The sequence below is a fragment of the Nicotiana tomentosiformis genome, chromosome 11 (assembly GCF_000390325.3).
Source record: "Nicotiana tomentosiformis chromosome 11, ASM39032v3, whole genome shotgun sequence".
NCBI lineage: Eukaryota > Viridiplantae > Streptophyta > Magnoliopsida > Solanales > Solanaceae > Nicotiana > Nicotiana tomentosiformis.
The window spans coordinates 119,561,479-119,584,813 of record NC_090822.1 but is presented as its reverse complement, the minus strand read 5'-3'; the positions used below and the strand labels follow the sequence as shown (position 1 = coordinate 119,584,813).

At 33.8% G+C, this 23,335-nt stretch overlaps 2 protein-coding genes across 5 annotated transcripts; both read left to right on the top strand.

Moving 5' to 3' along the window:
- The first annotated feature begins 8,804 nt into the window (after positions 1–8,804).
- Positions 8,805–14,441, top strand: LOC104120156 (hydroxymethylglutaryl-CoA lyase, mitochondrial). 4 transcript variants are annotated; one of them, XM_009631880.4, is made up of 9 exons: positions 8,805–9,026; positions 10,540–10,723; positions 11,438–11,636; positions 11,859–12,038; positions 12,211–12,291; positions 12,382–12,545; positions 13,126–13,262; positions 13,679–13,794; positions 13,964–14,441. In XM_009631880.4, exons 2-9 carry the CDS (start codon positions 10,557–10,559, stop codon positions 14,210–14,212), a joined length of 1,293 nt encoding a protein of 430 aa, XP_009630175.1. In that variant the 5' UTR covers positions 8,805–9,026; positions 10,540–10,556; the 3' UTR covers positions 14,213–14,441. The 4 variants fall into 4 exon arrangements, with proteins under 4 accessions (XP_009630175.1, XP_009630177.1, XP_009630174.1 ...); XM_009631882.4 differs by having other exon boundaries at positions 8,858–9,026; positions 10,537–10,723; XM_009631879.4 differs by having other exon boundaries at positions 8,965–9,141; positions 10,537–10,723.
- A 4,282-nt stretch (positions 14,442–18,723) lies between these two features.
- LOC104120157 (uncharacterized) lies at positions 18,724–22,788 on the top strand. The gene is made up of 6 exons (XM_009631883.4): positions 18,724–18,952; positions 20,575–20,628; positions 20,716–20,785; positions 21,290–21,330; positions 22,377–22,436; positions 22,590–22,788. The coding sequence occupies exons 1-6, from the start codon at positions 18,887–18,889 to the stop codon at positions 22,638–22,640; spliced, it is 342 nt and encodes a 113-aa protein (XP_009630178.1). The 5' UTR covers positions 18,724–18,886; the 3' UTR covers positions 22,641–22,788.
- The last annotated feature ends 547 nt before the right edge of the window (positions 22,789–23,335 follow it).

Below are 23,335 nucleotides of genomic sequence, written 5' to 3'. Positions count from 1 at the left end.
TCAGAGCTTTCAAAGCAGGTTTTAGATCTTTCAATCTTGCCCAAATTGATTTCAGTGTACCATATGGACTATGTAAACTCCATATGCTAGCAACTATTTATGAAAATTCATCATGTTCTACCCATATGTTAAAGAATCTGAAAGGCACTCTACCTTTCCATGTGGAGGTTGTCAGAGATAATAGCATAGGAGCATGGTCTGGAATTTGAGTCAATCCATAGTTTGTCTCTACATGACCCCATGACATTATCCATTCATAATTGCCAAATACTCTATCTAATCTACTGCTGACCCTATCAGTTCCAGGCTGCTTGTTAGACCATGTATAGTAGTCACCTTTCCAAGGCACTTCTATTAATGCAGTGTGTTGAAGGCAGACAGTAAATCTTGGATTTCTGAGTAGCTTATTGAGTTACTAGATAACTTGTTAATGGGTTATAACACTGCATTAAAATCCCCATCTATCATTCATGGGACTGCTATACTTAGATATAGTTGCTGCAATGTATCCCAGAGGGCTCTTCTTTGTTCAAGCCCATTGTATCCATATACTACTGTTAGTAAGAAGTCAATATCTCTTATTCTATTTTTTACCTGACAGTGTATCATTTGAGCATCACATTTAATACCATTAACAATCAGGTTAGTGGTATCCCATAGTATCCAGATTCTTCCATTACCTGAAGTCCCCTTCTACTTTATCTTATCTGTATATTATTTTTCAAACATCTTGAATTTTTTTAGACCTTTATTTATATTATTCTAGTATCTCGTGTACTTGTGATACCATATTCGGGGATGTATTTATATGATTCAGTTGTTATGGTCCTCCACACTTTATTTCAGTAATTGACTTTGTAATGATCCAACCGGTCATTTTTACTTTTAGAACCTCGTTCTCCTAAATAAAACTCCTCGTATGTACTTCTATAAATTTATTACTTGTGGGGATGGTTGGTTCGGGATTTAAAAGTGTTCGGGTTGAAATCGGAACACTTGATTCCTTAAATTGGCCTTAAAATGCTAAGTTTGACTTCGGTCAATATTTTGAGAAAATGACGCCAGAATAGAATTTTGGTGATTCCAACAGCTCTGTATGGTGATTTTGGACTTAGGAGCGTGTTCAGAATTTTATTTGGAAGTCTGTAGTTAAATTAGGCTTGAAATGGCTAAAATAGAAATTTAAGTTTGGAAGTTTGACCGGGGAGTTGACTTTTTGATAACAGGGTCAGAATCCAGTTCCGAAAGTTTTTATAGCTTTGTTATGTCATTTATGACTTGCATGCAAAATTTGAGGTCAATCGGACTTGATTTGATATGTTCCGACGTCGTTTGTAGAAATTAAAAGTTTCAAAGTTTATTCGGCTTGAACCTATGTGTGATTCGTGTTTTTAGTATTGTTGGATGTGATTTGAAAACTCGACTAAGTTCGTATGATATATTAAGACTTGTTGGTATATTTGGTTGAGGTCCCGAGGGGCTCGGACGTGTTCCGGATGATTAACGGATCAATTTTGGCCTTGGTGAGATAGCTGATATCTGCTGCTGCAATTTTTTTGGTTTCCTCTTTCGCGTTCGCGAGAGGAGCCTCGCATTCGCGAAGAGTGTTCTGAGCTAGTGAGAATTTTGTTCTCCACGTTCGCGGAGGAGAGAACATGAACGCGAGGGGGTAGGGCAGTGTGTACATCGCGAACGCGTGAGTGGCGTCGCGTTCGCGAAGGAGAGTGAGGCAGCTAGGGAACCCCAGTCTTTTGTCTACGCGTTCGCGAGGTAAGGGACGCGTTCGCGAAGGTCTGAGTTTGCAAAGCTTCGCGTTCGCGAAGCGTAGGTCGCGTTCGCGAAGAGGAAAGTTGGGCAACACAGTTTTTGTGCTTCGCGAACGCGAGGCAAGGATCGCGTTCGCGAAGAAGAAACCACTGGACATAATGTTTAAGTTGGAGCTCGGATTGAGGCGAGTTTTGGGAGATTTTAAGAGAAAACATCGGGATAAGTGTTCTTAACTCAATCTTGGTTAGATTACCCTAATCCATCACTGTTTTTAACATTTAATTGGTGATTTAAGTTGGAAAATTTTAAAAACCCTCTTGGATAGATTTGAGGATTTGAGGGTCGGATTATTATTGGAATTTAGTCATTTTGGTATGGTTAGACTCATGGTTGAATGGGCGTTAATATTTCATAAATTTCACTGGATTCCGAGACATGGGCCCCACATGCCAATTTTGAGAAAATTTCGGTTTTTATTGAAAAATATAGTATTTTCTTATAGATTTAATTCTATAATTTCTGTTGACTGTATCGAATTAATTATGACTAAATATGAGTCGACTGGAATCGAAAAATCGAGGAAAAAGCATATTACTTGGTTAAATTGGAACAAGTCGAGGTAAATGACTTATCTAACCTTGTGTGGGGGAAATTTCCCCTAGGATTGATATTGATGTGATTATTGAAATGTGTTGAAAGTAGTGTACACGAGGTGACGAGTGTGTACACGGGCTAAATGTGAAAGATTATATTTTTAAATTATGTAGATCACTGTTGCGCATTTATTAAATTATTTTATCTTATTATATTTTTTATCATTAATCTGAAATATATACCTTAAATTTGTTTGACCTTTTCCTGCTAATTGTTTTACCTATTTAGTTGAAACTTGGTTTCCTTTATTCTGTGCATTATTTGAAGGTTGATTTTCTTTAAATTAAATATTATTAATATGAAGTATTTGACATTTTTAAATTTGATATTGAAGCAACGTATTAAAGATTTTGAAATATTATTTTGCTAAATTATTTATTCCTGAATATTTTTGTAAGAATTTTGTACTCATTGTGATGGAGCCATGAGCTCTTTATTGTGGAAAAATATTATTGATGATTTATGTTGGCATGAGTCGTGAGCTCTTTATTGTATGTTGGCATGAGCCGTGAGCTCTTTATTGTGGAAAAATATCGTTGTTGATTTACTTTGGCAAATTGAAATATTTGGGCACTTGAGGTGCAAATTGTGATATTGATACGCATGCGGTGGTATAAGGTCTAGGTATTGAAACGCATGCGATGAGATAAGGGTGGCTTGATATGCGTGGCTAATAGAGGGAACTACTAAAAGTCATGCGGTGTGATAAGGATGGCTAAAACGCAGGATGCTATTTCGAAAAAAATATTTTCTTTAAAATAAATTGTGAAGGCTCCCGCGGTGAGATAAGGAAATGAGATATTGTGGATTTATTTATGATTTGGGACTATGAGGCGGTACCTCGGTAGTTCCCTTGTTGATATTGATTTATGGTCGTAATTGCCTTTGATTTTTGTTGTGATTTTTCTTAAAATTGAAAAGAAATTATGTTTTGTTTCCACAAGGTATTTATTTGCCATTATTTGGTATAATTAAATGTGACATACTACTTGATCCATTTCTATTATCATTTTATCTTATTATATTATTTAAGTATTTTTTTCATGTTATTATTTATTCTCCGGTAGGGTCTGACCTGACCTCGTCACTACTCTACCGAGGTTAGGCTTGGCACTTACTAGGTACCGCTGTGGTGTACTCATAATACGCTTTTGGACATCTTTTTGTGCAGATCCTGGTACTTCTTACCAACTCAGATATCAGTGAGTACCTGTGCACGAGGACTTAGAGGTATATCTGCCAGCGTCCGCAGATTCCGGAGTCCACTTCTATCATTATTGTGTTGCTTCCTTATTTTCTTTAGACCTAAATATATATATATAGAGACATTGAGGATAAATTCGTAGAAGCTTGTGACTTATTTCTACCGGGTTTTGGGAGTTGAAATTGTTTGAATTGTAGTTTATTTATTTCAAATTTAAATTTTATTCTGCATTGATAGGCTTACCTAGTCTTAGAGACTAGGTGCCATCACGACATCTTACGGAGGGAATTTGGGGTCGTGACAGACTTTCATTTAATTTAATTTATTTAAAAATGGTTAAGATTATTATAACATTGGCTTGCCTAGCAAGTGAAATGTTAGACGTCATCACGGTCCCGAAAATAGGAATTTCGGGTCGTAACAAAATCTGTTTGAATATTATAAACTCTGCATTGTTGAACCGGCAAAACTCCGTGCAAAAACCATATTCTACATTTTTCCTTTCCACTTATATTCACGGTTCACCATCTTTATTTGTTCAGTTCTCATTTATTATCTTACCCACAAAATAACAGTTTAAATTGCTTTTAGAGAGTGTTTGGCTAAGCTTCTAAGTTAGTCAAACTCACTTATAAATACCTTTTGGTTTATTTACGCGTTTGGCAACACCCAAAGTACTTATAAACTAAGTGCTTAAGCTAAAATCAGTCATAAATTGATCACCTCCAACTTATGACTTTTCAGCTTATAAGCACTTTTAGTTTGACCAGGGTTTTTACTAATTTATCCTTAGTAATAATTTTTAATTCACAAAATATTTTTCCCAAAATAAATTTTCTAACTTTCTCTTTATTCCATTTTCAATATTCATCATTTTCTTTACAACGAAACTTATTAATTTATAGTAATCTTTTATAAAGTTTTAAGGTTATTTTAGTCATTTTAACAAAAGAATAGCTTATCAGTACTTTTCTACCAAACAACTTATTATCAGTTTCAGCATGTCTATCCAAACGCGTAAATGTTTATTTAAAAAATTAATTTCAGCTGTTAAATATATTTTTTAGCACTTCACGCTTATCAGTTATTTACAATCAGCTAATCCAAACAGGTTCTTAGAAATAAGCATGCCATGCCAATTTTCAAATATTAAATTCGAGGCATAAAAGAATCCTAGTTGTCCTCATTAAGGTCCGTTCATGTCCTATTTCTTCTAGAAATTACGACTTGGATTTGCGTTAAAAGAGTTTATCTTACATGCTACAAAGATTCTAGTGGACCGATAAGTATTTCCTCATTATTAATAAATAAAATAAAAAAAATTGCCTAATATTCCTTTATTTTCCCCCCAAATGTCTATAAACGTTATCATTTTCCAAATTCCTTGTTTGCTAATTTCAACAAAGAATTGCAGTTGGGAAAATGCAGGCTTACTGCACCATTGTAAAATATCCATGCGAGATGGCACAACCTTAGCTGAATTCACAAATCAACAAACAACATATAGGAATGAACATGTATAAATTCAACCGATTTTTACCGAGCTATACACTTTATGAAACATTTTATCCTCTCTACTCATATGAAAATATTTTTAAAACAGTACAAGGCATTTCAGATCTTATCAAATCATGTAATTTCATTCGTCTCCATATACACTCGCGCACCCATATCGTTCCGAATTTCCATTGGAGGACACCGTTCGTTCACTCTGTATTTGATCTCGATGATTTTTACAGAAGTATTTGTCATTAGGTGTTCTGCAATTGCGGCATTCAAAGCACTACAACTTGAATCTTCATTGATTACAATTCTGTCAATATCAAAATCTATATATCTCCCGAAGCTATCTCACTGACCATTGCGTTGAAGTATTATCGCCAATTTTGACATTGTAATCCAGTCGTATCCACAAATTCAAGCTAGGCAAAACAATTTCGCAATCATATAATTTTTTTAGAAATCTACTATATGGTCAGAGCTAATTGAGAATACTTTACATTCATATGCAATCGGTTTATTCTGAAAGGATTTTGCTTTGAATTTGTTGCCTTTTTTGTGAAAAAGCTAAGGAAATCATCGTAGAGAATGATTATGCAGAAACTTGGGAGTTAATTGCGTATTATTTTGGTTGTAGATTGCAGCGTATAAATTTTGCAACTGAAAAATATTCTCTCTCTCGCGTCTAATTATAGATGCCCACAGAAATAAGGAGACTATATTAGGCGATTGTATAATTTTTGTAGGGAAAACATGTTTATAGTGGGTAATTTATAATATTTGAATATTTTAGGAAAATAAGTTTCATATAGTGTATAGAAAGGAAAAAATCCCAAAATTCAATTTTAGAGTTACATTTGACTATAATGCCTTTAATAAAAAGTGCTTTACTCCTAATTGGAACATTTCGGCGCGGAATTTAATTAGACCACGCCAAAGCAAATATCGGATGAAATGCCAAAAGAAAAGAAAACAGGCCACAAACATACCTTTGGAGTTGTGACTTGTGAGCTAGATTGACCCCTTATTAATATTGGGGCCAATGGAAAAGACAAGAAAAAAATAGAAATATTGTGTAAAAAACACAAGAGAGACAAAAACAGAAAAAATATTGTGTGAACTCTAGTGTGTCATATGGGTGGAATGGTTGGAAATAATTATTTGTATTCAATGTTTGTATTAAATTAATAAACGTAGAATATTTTAACTAAAAATAACTTTATCCATGTTTCTGAGGATTCTTATTTTTTGGGGGGTAAGGAATTAATAAAATTTTAACAAGGAGGACTCAATCTTTTTATATTTAGATTAAAGATTATATATGCAATTGGCATGTATATTGTTTAATTTTTTATTTACTTATAAGAAAATCACTTAATATAAAATAATAGCATTGGTGCTTCTAGGGCCCGTTTGGATTGGCTTAAAAAAAATGGTTTTTAAGTTAAGTGATTAAAAGTATTTTATAAGTGCTGGAATTTGTTTTATAAATAAGCAGTTACGTGTTTGGATAAAAGTGCTGAAACTTAAAACAAGCTGATGAAGTGTTTGGTAAACAAGTGCTGGTAAGCACTTTTTCTTGTTAAAATGATTGAAATATCCTTAAAGTTGTTAACATTATAAAGAAGATGATGAATATAATATTATATTTTTCGTTCATAGCTTCAAATTCAGGGGTAACACGTAAATTCATTGAATGATTTGATTTTAGAATATAGTTACACCAATTAAAAAAAAGGAAGGATTCAACAACCAAAAAAATTAAATGTTATGGAACCAAAAAAGAAGCCAAAAGAACAATATTTACAAAATATTGGAATGTATCAAACATTATTTTAAAAATTATTGTTTGCTTCACGTTAAGAACTTCAAGAAATTGACAAATATTGGAGAATGGAGAAAAAAAATAGTATGTTGTAGGGTTTTTACTTAGGGGTAATTTTGGGATTAAGAAAAATTATAAGGGATAAGAATGTAATATCCTTGGTCAAAGCAATATGGCTTTTAAGCCAATTTAGAAAAAGTTGTGTTTTTCAACTTATTGGTTTTGTTTTTTTTAAGCAGATTTTAACTTTTTTTAAGTTTATTTTTTGATTGCAAAATACTTTCTCAAGTTAAAAACTGCCGCTTTTAAGCCAATCCAAACAAGCTCCTAGTCTAGTATCCATAAATTTCAACAAAGTTGACTCCATTTTGTTTTTTAAAAGACTCAATAAATTACGCAGCCAATTGTTACGTTGACATCCATAGCTGGCATGAAATATGGACGGCTACATTTAATGGAAATAAAAATAGTTATATTCTACCACTTCAAACATTGTCACAAAAATTAAATAAAGAAACAAAATAAATAGACGAAATTAAAAATATAAGAAACAAGGAGATAATAAATTCCATTGCCAGTCGTTTCTATTCAAGATCACCATTTATTTTTAACATAATAACAAATTATATTCCGTGAAAACTGGTCAATTATTAAAAGAACAATATCTTATGCACAATGTATAAGTTTCAATTCCGTAATCTCCTTGTCGCCGTTGACCCATTGGGTCCCCTATTAACGAAAAAAAGGAAAATAAACAGATTATAAAATTACTTAAAAGCAAAATAAAATAAAAAATAGCACCTTATGCTGATATAAGATAATTTTAAAGGTTTAGAAACAATATTTACTAATTTAAAAGAGAAGTGGATACTTTGGAAAACAAAACAAAAACAAAAATAAATGATAGGTTGATATTAAATAGACATTGTCTTCTTAAAATCACCGTTAATAATAATATTTTAAGATAAAAAGGGGGAAATAAGTATTTATAGCTTAAAGTTGGATGAGAATCATTTTTTCCAACACAAAATTAGAGGAAGAAAATATTCACTTAAAAATAAAGTATAATTGTATAAATGCTTGCATTGGAGTTTTTTTTTTTTTTTTTTTTTGTATAACACACTAGATTAATAGCTACCAAATTCAATTAAGGTAACATAATACACTTCGATTTAGCTAATGGGGAGAGTTACACGTATCTTTACCAAGGTTCGGCATATTTAACATATCTTTGTATGGTCTTAAATATTAGGTACATTTCTCCAATTTCTAATTTTAGTTTTTCCTATTACAAATGATTATTTAAGTAGTTAACTTATATAACTAGTTTCAAGTTATCACTTTATATTTTTAGACAGTTAACAGGCTTTTAGATAATAATATAAGGAGTTTAAATATTTTGATAATCATTAATTTATAACCTAGTTAAATTGATAATTAACCTGGTATTACGGGTTAAAATTCACTGTTAATCTATAAAAACGATTTGCATTGTCAGTATATATAACTTAAGTTTTATTGTAAAATTATTTTTACACAATCTAAAAATTAACAAAATTTGCTAGATATTACACAGCGAGTATGTTATTCGGTGCGCGCCCGAATATAGTGGCCGCAGGTTTCCTTTGAATTTTATTTTTTTTTAAAAATTAACAAAATATTTGCCGGTAGACTACCCCACAATGACAAAGTATGGGAAATAATTGCAATTGCGAGAACCTAAAGGGAATAGGAGTTATAACCAATAAATTTTAGTGCAAAGAATTTGACCAACTGCCTACCAATAACAACTACCTACCACCTTCTTGTCCTAATAATAAACCCCACCTCTACCTCTACCTCTACCTCTACCTCTACTCCCTCCAAATTGTTGGCGATTCAATTCACATCACAAGAAAAAACAATAAAAACAAACAACAAATAGTAACAAGAAAGAAGTTTCTGAAAGTTATTAATTACTGTAGCTTTATACACACACCATATATATTAGCTACTGATCACCAAACACAGACAAAGACTCTCCCCAAAACAACAAAGAACTCTCCTTCACGTTTCCTTTGTGGGGTACTTTGTGGGGTAAATATTACTTCCTCTATAGTTTATTATAATTTTTTCCACTGTTTTCAGAAATACCCTGAAAAAAAAGTTTAGAGCTTTGATTCTTGTATTGACCTTTTTCTTGATTTTTCAGGTGAGTTTCTTGTTTTTCTGCTAAACCCACCTTTGTTTCTTGTTGAAAAGAATTAAAGTTTGGAAATTGATTAATTTGGGTAGTTGGTATTGGTTAAATTTTGAAATTGAACTGAGTTTTAGAAGAATACATGTGAAAGCTTGGATTTCTTTTAGTTATCTTGGTTATCAGTTTGATTTATGGGAAGGACTAAGTAAGAATTTGTATTTACTGGAAGAAAGTTGTGATCTTGATGTTATGGAAAGGACTAAGTAGGAATTTTTTTATTTTTTTTTATTTTTTGGAGAAGAAAGTTGTGATCTTGATGATATGGGAAGACTAAGTAGGAATTTATCTTCTTTTTTGGAAGAAAGATGTGAATTGTGATTCTGATGTTAAAGGGTGCATAATTCCTGTTGAGTGTAGCTTTTGAGTGAAATCCTTTATTTGTTGCAATTGTTGATAAAGAACAATGAAGAAGGGAGCCTTGGAGCAATGGTAAAGTTGTCCCGTGTGACCTATAGGTCACGGGTTCGAGCTGTGGAAGCGGCCATTAATGGTTGCATTAGGGTAGGCTGTCTATATCACACCCCTTTGGGTGCGACCCTCTCCCGGACCCTGTGTGAATGCGGGATGCCTTGTGCACCGGGCTGTTTTTTTGTTTTTTTTTAAGTTGATAAAGAACAATGAAATTTGGTGCATAGTCAGCTCAGGATGTGTCAATGATACTACACCCTCGTCGAGGAGACCGGAGATCATATACAGTTTACATAATTCTTGTCATTTAGCGGGAAACTGATATGGTGCATTTCATTTTAGGGAGTGAGAGTGTTTAAACTTTGGTTACTTTAGTTAGCTTATGTTGATCATTTGCTGCATGATTCCCTTTGAAAAAGTCTTGAGGCTCATCTGAGGGAGAACTGGATGCAGAAGTTTTTCATTGCAGGTCGATAGTTCAGCATTGCACAATGTAGGGGATGAATAAGTTAATGTTAGTGTTTGTGAATCTCCTTTTTTATATGCTTAATTTTGGGGTTCAGGCTTAAAATTGGTGGAATGCTCAAACAAAGCTATGTGCTTGGACAAAAGATAATGAATGCTGTTGTGATCAATTCTGAGTGGTATTTGTTGCTATGGGTTTATGATTCTCCTTCTCTACACCTACAAAGCTATGTGCTTCGACAAAACGAGTAAACTATCCTGACGAGCATAGTGCAATGTGCATTTCCAATAGACTCTTCTACAATTGATTTTTTTCTCTCACCAGCCACACTTATTTGAGTTCTTAATATTACTTCAACAGTACAAGATGGTCAAACCCTTGAATTGTTATGGATCTGATTCTTGCTAGAAAGTCTCTTGGCGAATTTTTAAGGCAAAGTGCTTACTTTTGTCTTGCTTTATTTCTCGTTCCAGCAGCTTCATCCCCCCCAACAATGTCAAGCTTGGAAGAGCCTCTTAACCTGGACAGGTTGCCAAGTTTGAGCAACATTGATTGGCTAGAGAGATTCTCATCTGGTGGCTGCAGGCCTATAGGAGAAGATATGGCGATGGGGGACTCCTGGACTGATGGGAGAAGTTGCAGCTCATCCAACAGCTGTGTGTAAGTAGATAAAGTGTTGCTCTTATTAAGCTAGTATATATCATGACTCAGGTTGTGCTTTTCGGTGTTTCTCTCTGCACAACTTAGAGTGACAAATAGTGATGGGGAGCCATTTCTTGTACTGTATATGTCTTTGCACGGGGTTAGATGCTTATATCCTTTTTTTGCAAGTTGTTCCTCTTGCTCATTCTTATTATATTTGACTTCAAGGTGCCTGCTCCTTCCACTGATTTGTTTTTGAGTAACAAAGGTTCAAATAGGCCGATATCTTGGGTAAAATTGAAGCCTGCATGAACATAAAAATCGGTGTTAGGAAAAATTATTCATAATGTAGATCTGTTTGTATTGCTATTATAATGGTTTCTGTTGTTTTGGATCATTAATTTTCTATCAATGTCTTGAGCAATGTTTTAAACAAAGCTAGAATGTTATCTTTTTCGTGACAAAGGACACAACTTTTTCCACTCTTTCTTTGAATAAAAGAGTTCCTATCATTTGGTGGTTCATTAACAGAGGCACTATTATCTAATAATCCTTGAAGTTTCTCGCCACTTGGCATCTCGACGTGGATTTTTTTTTTTTTAGGAATTTTCGCCTTGATGTGCTTGACTGAATTTCCCAGACCCCACTTGTGGGAAATTACTGGGCTTGTTGTTGTTGATGATGTGCTTGACTGAATTTGATGTATGAAATTCCTAATATGTTTGTCTTCAGTGAAGATGATGACGAATATGGGAGAGAGAATTTCAAATGGAGAAGACATGGATCGCGTAACGGCATCTCAAGTCGAAGGTCCAAGAGTTTTAGCACTAATTATAGAGTATGTGGAACTGTGTCTCATTCACAGTACTTGACAGATCATCAATATAAATCTTACAGCAACCATAGAAGTACAGTGAGTAAAACGTTCAAGGTAATTCGTCGAAGTCCTTTTTGTCCCTCTGTTAGCTCGTCTAGAAAACATGGAATGAACAGTGATTCTGGTTTGCCTGAATGTTTTTGGTTTATCGTACATCAGTTGGAGATCCAACACAATGATAATGTTTTATTTCAAGACAATTGTTTCTTTATTACGTGCACAGATTTCCGGTCCTTCTTAATCTAATTTCCTGATTGTTTCTTTGTCTGGTAACAGTTGTTTGATGGCATGCCAAAGTATGTGAAGATAGTGGAAGTTGGTCCAAGGGATGGGTTACAAAATGAAAAGAATATTGTTCCTACATCAGTGAAGGTTGAATTAGTTCAAAAACTTGTCTCTTGCGGGCTACCTGTTGTTGAAGTGACGGGGTTTGTTTCTCCAAAATGGGTACCTCAGGTAATTCTTCCTCCTTTTATATATAAGGAAACCTCTTTTGCTGAACTTAAACATTGGCTATAGCCTATATAGAAGCTTGCTTTAGACTCTGTGATTAAATAGCTTGATTTTTATGCGTTTATTCTGTGAAACTTTTCCTTACTATACTCATTCTCCTGCTTCTTTTTGATAGCTGTCGGATGCCAAGGATGTAATGGAGGCAGTGAAGGATCTGGAAAGTGCCAGATTGCCTGTATTGACACCTAATATGAAAGTATGTAGCACTTATTGGAAAAAATTTCATGCTTTAGCTACCACTTTCTTCGTCTGATAATTATATTGGTGTTATTTGAATTTCTGTTAGGGCTTTGAAGCAGCTGTTGCAGCTGGGGCGAAAGAAGTAGCTGTCTTTGCATCAGCTTCGGAGTCTTTTTCAAAGTCAAACATTAATTGCAGTATTGAGGAAAGCCTTGTCCGATATCGAGCTGTTACTTCTGCTGCCAAAAAGCTGTCAATACCCGTGCGCGGGTATGCATTTCATGCCCACATATCTTTATATTAAATGAAATGCTCTTTCGTTTTCTATTTTTCCCATGAGTTCGAATTCATTGACCTCTAATGATCATTTGAATTGCCTTAATTTTGAAGCGAGCCGTCTAAATTACCTCACTTCCTAACTTCAATTTCATTAGTAGACTAATGACAGGATGAGGACCTTAATATTATTGGATCAACAATCCTTGTTACTAGTAGCTATCAGTTTGTTTTTAGTATTTATCTCTTTAGATTAGATTGCATTTATCGATATTATAGTTAGGTATTCAGAGTTATCCCTTTGATTTAGATAGGATTCGTCAGTTATTTGGTTTACATAAAACTCTAGAAAGATGGTTACTGTAACTTGTATTTAAACTCATTGAGGCATTCAATAACAGAAATAGTATTTCCATCATCTATTCAAGTGTTCATAAATATTTCTATAGGGAAAGAGAAGAAGAAATCTTATTAGTTTGCTGCAGCCAGCTTGGATGTTGTAGCATGTTGCATTTTATGCCTTACCATCATATGTGGTTCAAACTTAAAAATCTGACCTTTCAATGCGTGACAGATATGTATCATGTGCTATTGGTTGCCCAGTCGAAGGAGAAATTTCACCTTCGAAAGTGGCATATGTAGCAAAGGAACTTCATGACATGGGATGCTTTGAAATCTCCCTTGGAGACACAATAGGAGTCGCTACTCCAGGTAAAATATTTTGAACGATGTACTTTACTTTTCCAGTGAAAAATGCCTTAGTTTTTCAGTGATTACTTCAACTGAAATGCTATTTATGTTTCTGAACTAGTTCTATGATTAGGTTCCTAAACTCAAGTTTTTTCTTTTTGGTAAGTGGTTCAAAAACAAAAGTATTTTGTTGCTGAAAAAAGGATTTTTTCCAGTGTAACCAAGCTTATTGGATTAGAAAATACAACATATACAGTTAAGATATAGCTTCGACCTCTTATCTTGCTTTAGTTGGTATCTAAATCGTATTTCAATTGGATGGTTGGTAAGAGCGGATAGGAACGAAAAACAGAGTTTCTACATATTAAATTTGTGGAGTGACTTCCTAAAAAAAAGTGTGTGACTTAACTTCCTTTCCATGTTATTTTGTTTTACAGGAAGTGTTGTTCCTATGCTTGAAGCTGTGATGGCTGTGGTTCCTGTTGAAAAGCTTGCTGTGCATTTCCACGATACCTATGGACAGTCTCTTTCTAATATTTTAGTTTCCCTCCAAGTAAGTTCTTCTCTTGGAATTCAAGTACAAGATGAAAGTTTAGGTAGCCAATCAACTGAGCTTCTAATATTCCCCTCTTAGTCTGGCTATTGTTGCAGAGTTTTCAAATGTGTAAAAGATTTCAAGAATGTTCAACTCATGTTACTACTGTCTGTTGTATTGTCCACAGATGGGTATTAGCACAATAGACTCGTCGGTTGCTGGACTCGGAGGCTGTCCATATGCCAAAGGAGCAACTGGCAATGTTTCAACTGAAGATGTTGTTTATATGCTTAACGGTCTAGGGATAAAAACCAACGTCGATATACAGAAACTCTTGCTAGCCGGAGAGTTCATCAGCAAGTATTTGGACCGGCCATCCGGATCTAAAGCAGCCATTGCTTTGAGCAGAGTCACAGCAGATGCATCCAAGATATAGGAAAGTAAACAACTCGCGCCCAGATGTGATCAAATGGTCTCACTTAAGGTGCAAAAACCAGAAGATAGAGATTATAATATATATGCCACTTCTATAGAGTATACTTATCAAAATTTGATGAAAAATAATGTATTTGAGACTCTGTTGTCAAAATTAAGATGCCATCTATGACTACATCAGGCTGCTCATTGCAGCATATCTAATACAAAGAGTATTGATTTATGCTTCCCTTTTTCTTCTTCATATTTGTTCAACTTGTTATCAACTTCTCACCAGGCTTTCTTTGGCGTAGACGTCATTTTGAACTTCGTAAAAAAGGAAAAAAGAAAAGTTGCACAGTGCACTAAGCTCCCGCTATGTGCCAAGTCCGGGGAATGGTCAGACCATATTGAGTCTATTGTACGGAACCTTACCTTGCACTTCGGTAGGAGGTTGTTTCCATGGCTTGAATATGTGACCTCCTGGTCACACGTTCCATTATCATCGAGATACACAAAGAACCTTCTTAGTATGTCTGTATACGCACACATTATACAGTGTGTATATACATATACATAAAAAAAAAATCCAGATTTAGCTCAAACAACCATTCTTTAGTAAAACTTAAAAACTGATTTTGCAAAATCAAAAACTCCAAATAAACGCCAAGGTATACTTTCAAATGAAATTTGGACAAAAAAAAAATACAAATGAACATAAAATGGAGAACGAAACTATATATATATGTATATATTCCGGTGGTGACTACCTAATCTTCAAAGTAGCTGGCTCATATCTATATCCGTGAGGTTGTTCGTCTCCATGGTGTGCCGGTGTCCATTATCTCCGATCGAGGCACGTAGTTCACATTGCATTTTTAGAGAGTCATGCAGCGTGAGTTAGGCGCACGGGTTGAGTTGACTACAACATTTCACCACAGACGGACGGGCAGTCTGAGCGCACCATTCAGATCTTGGAGGATATGCTACGCGCATGTGTTATGGATTTCGAGGGCTTCATGGATCAGTTCCTACCGCTTGCAGAGTTCACCTACAACAACAACGACTAATCGAGTATTCAGATAGCTCCTTATGAGGCCCTATATGGAGGTAGTGTCGTTCTCCAGTTGGTTGGTTTGAGCCGGGAGAGGCTAGGTTGTTAGGTACTGATTTGGTTCGGGATGCCTTGGAGAAAGTCAAGTTGATTCAGGATCAGCTTCGTACAACACAGTCTAGACACAGCTGAATTGAAGTAAAAGTTGAAAGAATCTCTTCTTTGCCTTGTACAAATTATTGAAAAAAAAAAAAACTTAGGTTCATAAACTTTTTATTCATGTGAAGGAATGTCGAACAAATTTCTTTCCTTTGTTCTCCGTCAATCAAATGATAAAAAAAAATATTGTTTATTTCGAGCATATTTGTTTATTTTCCTTTTTCTCGAACAAAGGAAGAAAAAGAAAGAAAGAAAGAACATAATCTTTTTTTATTCGTCCTCAAGCTATAATCGTGTGATTTATAAGTCGCATTTTTTGAATGAGATTTATAAGTAACATTATTGAATGTGATTTATATTCGCTAATGGACACGCCTCAATTTTTTTCCATTCTCGATCCGCGTTTGGATCCTTAATCGTATTCATATAATTTTCCCCCCAAAATTTTAGCTCTTTATTTATAATTCTCTGGTAGAGAATGACTTTAAAAAAAGATGAGATTTGTCCTCTACAAAGTAATAATTTATTCTTCAATGTAGCATAACGCATATTTAATGTATTTACTAAGCGCCTACATAAAATTTAACTGATTAAGCATTATTGAGTAAACTAGTTTATGTTTACGTGCGTTGCACGTGTCATTCTGCGTAAATCATTAAAAATTTACATGTCAAAACAATAAATTTATACGTGTATATAATATTAACAAAAATAGGAAAAATTAGATATAGTTCCTTTAATTTATATCAAAGTTATGTAACTAATGTCATGGATGTATCTTTTGTAATTTTAATAGATATGCTATTTTAATCACATTAATATTGGCAAATTTATAATTAACTTTAAAGTCTAAAATATGAAGTTCAATCTAGCGTCGATGAGTGGTTCTCCACTACTCTTATGGAGTATATTGAACTTCCCTTTCGAGAATTTGGAGAACCGAGAAGACTTGAAATGTAGTAATAGGTCACTCAATTTTAATATAATAAGACCTTCAATTGGGACTCCATAGAACATACTTCTCCCACAATTACATTTTCGATTAGGATAAAATTCATAAAATTCTCCCGCAACTCGAATTTTCACTTTGTGGTTGTATTCTATTTAATTTGTGATTAGTTACCTTAATTCTTCAATTATATCTTAGACGTGGTCAAGCACAAAATTTGTCCAGCATGGAAGTATATAGGTCAAGTTTAGTTGATTTCAAACACTTGTTAGAAAAGTATTGCAATTTTATCCAATCGAAAGCCATATAATTATTCGAATTAATTAGTTTTCAAAGGGCATAAAAGACAGTTAAATTTTCAGGATATTTTCGTCATTTAACATTCAACGTTTTAATATTCATGCTTTTATAATAACATAGATATAGAAATAGATAGACATGGGTTGATTCGCCTTGCGACCTACGGGTTCACGTGAACTCGGTAGCTTTTTGTCCAAATAGTGTAAATGTGTTCGAAAAATTCACTAAATATCTATAAATGTTTGAATGTAAATCTAGTTACTATAGAAAATTTACTCGAAGTCATTATTGAAACACATAAATATTAAATTCTGAATCCACCTCTGTAGATAGATTATATCAAACCGTTATTAGCGATATAGTTTTGATGTAATATGTTTATTAAAAATATCTGCCAATGTCTCGTTACAGAGCTTCATACTTTTATAATAAAATAAAATAAAAAAGATTTAAAGGTGTAAAAAAGCAAGAATGCGTATATTTTGGAATATTTCTTGTTTTATTGTGAACATGAAAATTTAGAGTAAAACTTAAAAGCTCTAAAAAAAAGGTTTACTATTTTTCTAATGTCATACACGAAAATAATAAAAAAATTGTTAACTAAAATCTAATACAAGGAAAACAATAAAGTTCTTTAATTATTAAAGGTCAAATGATGAGTAAGAAATTAATGAGTTCATAAAAAAAATATTCTACTATAAATGTTTCCTGACATTCATTTCGAGATCAAAATGTGATTATTAAAAATGTGTCATTTATACCAATTGTCGCTATATTGCATGGATGAACAAATCAACATGTAAATATATTTGGTGGCTCTCCCTCTCAGTGAGAGTACTGTTGATGAAAATCAAATTAGGCATAAGAAACTGATAATATCTATGATAAACCTTAAAAGAAGATCATATGCTAAGTAGGAAACTTGAAAAATAAACACAAATAAATCAACAGCAGTGAAAGAGATATGAATGTCACATACCTCGTAGTCCATTTAATCAGGTTAATGTCATCCAAAGTCCTGAAAATTATAACATGAAAGGAGGAATTAGCATAATTCAAAGTAATACTCTCACTGTCTCGATTTATATGATGGTGTTCAATTGAGCAGGAGTTTAAAAATAATTAAAGTTTGTGTTCCTAAATAATATTGTTGGGGGATTTTATTTTTCTAGAGGCAACCGATATAGAAATTTACAAAACCTAAGTAGATGCATATTCCTAGTATTAAAGCAACATCAATTAAAAAGTTAATTTCCCAAAGTTATGAAATAAAAACTACACATGAAACACCATTAGAGGCATCAAGAAAATAAACACAAAATCTAAGAATGATATATCTACTAATGCGATATATCGGGTAATACCAACATGTAGCATAAATCATAGAAAGCACTAAAACAAGACTACATAACATTATAATATCAATAGAGCAAAACGATTGAGAAAACAATAGAATTGTAGCCTAATGCATTCTTTTCATTGTTAAGGTTCTTTTATATAGGGTTTTTTCTATTTTAAGTAGTTTTTTATTTGTTTCCTTGATTATGAGTAGGAGTGTTATTGTACCGATTTCATAGGAATGAGTTTTTAAAATCTATATAGTAATAATGACGTAAGGAAATAATTATTACGCCTGCTTTTATTTGTTTCCTTGGATTATAAATAGAAGTGTTATTGTACCGATTTCATAGGAATAAGTTTTAAAATCTGATATAGTTATTTTGATGTAAGGAAATAATTAAGTCTTTAAAATTAATTGATTTACAATACACATCGTAATAAATAAAAAATTTAAAGAATCCCTAAAACTAAGGGGGGAAAAGACCAAAGGAAAAAAAGTCTATAACGAAAGAATCCCAATTCTAAAGAATCCTAAACCTAAAAGCAAGCACAAGGCAATTTTTAATTTTGCCCCAAAAAAAAAATAGTGATTACATTTATTACAAGTATATCCAACATAAAAAAGACGAACTAATATTTTGATAGGTGTTCGTACTTTTAATATAGCATACATATATGGCTGAATGCGACTTATAATAGGCAGAGGTGAATGCAATTTATAAAGCGCAAAATAGAATGCTATTTTATAAATCGCAATATCTGAAATCCAACGCTTGCTTATAAATTCCCTTTTTCCTTTCTTTTCCTTTCCCAACGCTTGTTTCCGCTCATCTTAAGCAAATTTTAACAACACACTTTCTCCAGCAGTTTTTGGCAGAAGAGAGATCAGAAAAATGGACGAGCAAGAATTTAGACGCCTTCTTGAGCTCTTCCCAGCCGTTCGCTCTCCCGATTACTACGTAAAGCTCTCCCCTTTTTCCTCTCTATAAATGAGCAATCTTTAATAAATCATTCATTAAAATTGAAAAAATGGGTTCTAATTAAGTATCCTTTTCACTTAATACCCACTTGATTATCTTTTTTTTTGGGGGGGGGGGGGGGTGGGGGTTCTGGGTTGTTTAGGGTTTTTTCTAATCAAGTTCTCAAGTAGGGTGATTAAGGTTATTATATGCTGACTTGATTCAAGTTGATTTTGAACTTGATTAAGGTTATTAAGCTCCAAATTGATGTTTTGGGTGTTTTCATGCTGTAGTTTTTTTAAAACTTGGAGCTTATTAAGTAATCTGAGTTTCCCCATTATCATCAATTTTCTGCAAGTAAAATGTTTCCTTTTTATTTTATTTTTAAATTTTGAGATTTGCAGTGTTAGGGTTACTTTTTCTAATCAAGACTTAGAAATTACAATTTTTAAAAAATTATGAGAAATTAACTTAAATAGCTGCCCGCCAATAAAATAGCCCAAAAATGTATATATTATACATAATTAGTGTATAATATATGTATAATTATTTGTAACTTCTCCTAGAATTATCGTGCTAAAGTTCTCATTTTTTTGGTTGATCCAACTTGCTTTGTGGAATCTTGGACCAAATTGGGATGCTGAATTTTTAGTCGTAGGCCTGGTGATTTTAGCAACTCAAACAGCCTGTGAAGTTTATGTTAAGTTTGAATCCAATTGTGGAGTATAAAAGGAGCTTTTGAAGCCATTACCTTGATTGTTCCTTTTTTTCCCCTTGAAGCGCGAATGAATTAATAGGCCAACATTGTCTTTATATGCATCTATTTAAAAAGAATTTATGTTGCTCTGGAAAGAAGGCAGTAGGTGAGCTTAGATAAGAAATATAGGAATTTATTCTCTATATCAACCTTCGATAAAGCAAGAGACGTCTATAAAAAAACTGGCTTTTCCATTTACTGGAAGAAACGTTGTCAAACTGAATTGCTTTTCTAGTGTAATGTGATTTAAATTCATCACTGTAAATTAATATCAATATCCCCTGCTTGGTCTATTACTTCACAGAATTAACTGATATGGTCTAAACAATAAAAAGCAATTGTCCTCTTTCAGCTTCTTTCTGCCCTGAATCTACAGTTATACACTCATAAGTATTCAAATCTCAACAAAAGTCCACTCCATAGTCCATACCAGCCTAAAGGCTCTATTAGGTTGTTTGTCTTCTATTCCCTTTGGAGTAGTATTACATGATTTCATAGCCTTTTTGTTAGGGTCCAAAAATAGAAAAGAGTGATGTAAACTCTGCTGTATGGTGGGATTTAACTCAACTTTTTTTGGATGTAAATGAGGAAGATGTGAAATGGAGGGATGTCCAACTGTAAACTCTTATGCTTCAATGAATGTGGGATTGCTGAAATAGAATTCAAATATCTGAGATGTGAAAGTGTGAATTCTAGACAAGTATATCCCAATACCTGTCATGCTCCCATCCTGATCATATTGATCTCATCTAGTGCTAGTTTCATTTATTTTCCAGCTGGTTCTTTTTCTTCTTCAGTTTCCTAGTGCTTTCTTTTTAATCGTCTTACCTGCTGACTCTCCTTTGTGTTGTGTTGTTCCCATCAGCTTGAGTTGGATACATCAAGGCAATCAACTTCCCAATCCAAGCAGAAAGAGGAGGTATGGCAGAAATTTTTCCTTATGTAATCGTCTGAAGCTTTGCTTTCAGGTTATGATTATTTCTCCTAACACCAAAAGCTTCATCAGGTGAAGCAATTGCTAGACGGGCATAGTAAGGGAAGTGTAGAGTCCAGTACTCGAGCAATGGATCATGGTGGTATGTTATGACGTTATCAGTTGCTTTGCTCGGGTGAAAATGACCAAAAACTATTCTTTATCATGTAGTAATAACTTTGGAATTTTCAACCTGCATGAGAATACTGCTGTCTTTAGATCGTAAAAACTAAACAACCTACTCAACTGCGTTTCTTAAGGGTGCGCTCATTTCTCTAAAGTATATATTCTTAGAGATTGTTAGTCATTTAATATCCATCTTAAGTTACTGCGTACTGTCTTTTGTTTTCATTTTCTTCTCTTTTCGGAGGTCCCCTCTTAAAGTTTCTGCAGCAATCTTCTTGTTAGTAATTTAAATTCCAAAAACCTATCTAAATTTTTTGATATTGAAAATAAAATTCAAAAACTCTACTTATTTTGATTCTTTTCAGAGTTGAAATTATTTTTAATGGTAATGAAGTTATTTGGCAATATTGAGATTGCTCAGTTTGTATCTCTTACACCTTTATGGAAAGATCTCAGTAACTGAATCACTTTCTTGTTACAGAAGCATTTTGGGGCAAACTAAAAGCAGCTGCTGAGAAAAAGGTGTGTCCTGTTATAATCGTTGTTTATGTAATTTTTGCGTAGAGTGAAGATCCCTATGCTGTACTACTAGATATTGTCCAGCTATGCCTAGTAGATTCAAAACTTTGCTTTGAATTCATGTCTGCATACTATAGGGGGGTTATTAATACGTCTTATTGTTCTGAATCTGTTATTCCTTCATATAATTGCTTGAGCAGATGGAGTGAGTTCATTACTACAGTGTTTCCTTAGGTCTGTACATCCTAATAATTCTTTCATTGGGCTGTTTTAATGATTCTTCCTAGGGATAAATCATCAAATTTTGATAAATAGTTCATATTCCATCAATGATCAAAGAGGATACATAAACAAACTCCTAAATCGATACCTTCAGATTGGGGAGGAAGTTGAATGGTTTGTTGGTTAAGTACTAATGCAAGTTTAACCAAATGCCCATTTTCGATTAGCATGAGGCTTCTGGAAGTAATAGAATTTGGTGGAAACGTTTAGGAGGACTGCTTTAATTAGAGGCATTAGAAGGCGAATTAGTTCAAATGATCACCACCCTGGAGATTTTTCTGACACCGAAATAATATAGCTAAAACTACAGCACATTTAATTCAAAAGTCATTTATGTTTTGTGCTATGTTAGAAGGGACGATTAGGTAGGAACAACTACTGAAAAAGCTGCTGAATGACCAAGCAAGCAGTATTGCTCTCGTTGAGAGTTGAACTCAATAATTATAATCCTAGTTAGACGGTTGAGAATGTCTTGAACAAAACTTCATCAGATGGTTTGTGTACAATATTTCATCTTACTAGCCCCCGGGGCTTTGGCTCAGTGGTAAGAGTGGTAAGACCACAACACATGATATGTAGATTAGGTGCACGTCACGAGTTCGATTCCTGCCGAAAGCTAAAAGCCTGGTATTCAAGAGGGGCTGGCAGATTATCCACGGAACTTTGAACCGTACACCAGCTACCTCTCAGGAATTTCTCGGTTATAAAAAAGAAAAATACATCATCTGTGATAACGACTAACAAGGTGTTGGTCTGGCTTTCTACAGATGGGTCCAGCGGAAGCGGAAACTTTTTGCAAGGCATTTCAACAAGTTTACAGGAAACTTGTAAGTAAATACTTCTGAAGTAACCCAAGCAGAAAATTTTCCTGCTTTCTCTACGTATGATTCACTTATAATGTGTATCTTCATTTCGTTTTAGCCAATCGCCTAAAAACTTTCTGCTGTAAGTTATACTTTGGAAACCTTCATGACTTTCAGGTGAATGAAGAACTGAGTTTGGAAGCTGCTCGGAGCTTGCTGAATTCATGATTTTTTTCCCTGAACTGTTGTTACTTTTAATCACTTGATGTTCTGGATATAGCTATTGTGTAACTTATATTTTCTTTTTTGTTAATGTATTATTACATTGAGTTATATCTTCTTCTTTCTTTTAGTGAAATTATGTTTACTCTGTAAAGATCTTTTAGCTTTGATTTGCTCTTCCTAATTGTTTTGTCACATCTTTATTTTATTTTTTGGGTTAAATGGTTGGTGACCAATGCTATTCTTGTTGTTTACTCACTGCCCTCTCCTCCTCCACTGCGCACGACCACTACTTTCTTCACCTCAACCTGGAGTAGTTACAATTGAATATTTTTACATGATTAATGTAGTTTAACATATTACAACTGATTAATTATCTTTTTTTATCAGATTACTAATCAATAATAGGACTGCTCTGCACTAAGCAACGAAGGGTCACTCTACATCTTTGTTGTGGCAAATGGCAATGTCAGTACCACAAAATCTTGATGTATCAGCATCTTTTCCAATGGATCCCTCTACAATTTGGTTGGCAGTAGCTTGGTTAAGGGAATCCACCGGAGTCATCGCCGAAGCGAGTCTTCATAGGGCTATTGCTTATGGACCCGTACTTGGGTGATCTTAAGTGGAGGTTTGAACCGACTGATGTTGAAGAATCACCGAGGGAGTCGTGGTTAGGGGTCGTGGTTAGGGGTGAAATA

What these genes read in the sequence shown, in the direction of transcription:
- LOC104120157 (XM_009631883.4), top strand. Translation starts at nt 18,887, where the DNA reads ATGGACGAGCAAGAATTTAGACGCCTTCTTGAGCTCTTCCCAGCCGTT. An exon ending in TCGAGCAATGGATCATGGTG is followed by an intron (nt 20,786 to 21,289) that starts GTATGTTATGAC and finishes TTCTTGTTACAG; the next exon opens with AAGCATTTTGGGGCAAACTA. An exon ending in AACAAGTTTACAGGAAACTT is followed by an intron (nt 22,437 to 22,589) that starts GTAAGTAAATAC and finishes CATGACTTTCAG; the next exon opens with GTGAATGAAGAACTGAGTTT.
- LOC104120156 (XM_009631880.4), top strand. Translation starts at nt 10,557, where the DNA reads ATGTCAAGCTTGGAAGAGCCTCTTAACCTGGACAGGTTGCCAAGTTTG. An exon ending in CTGTCAATACCCGTGCGCGG is followed by an intron (nt 12,546 to 13,125) that starts GTATGCATTTCA and finishes AATGCGTGACAG; the next exon opens with ATATGTATCATGTGCTATTG. An exon ending in ATATTTTAGTTTCCCTCCAA is followed by an intron (nt 13,795 to 13,963) that starts GTAAGTTCTTCT and finishes TATTGTCCACAG; the next exon opens with ATGGGTATTAGCACAATAGA.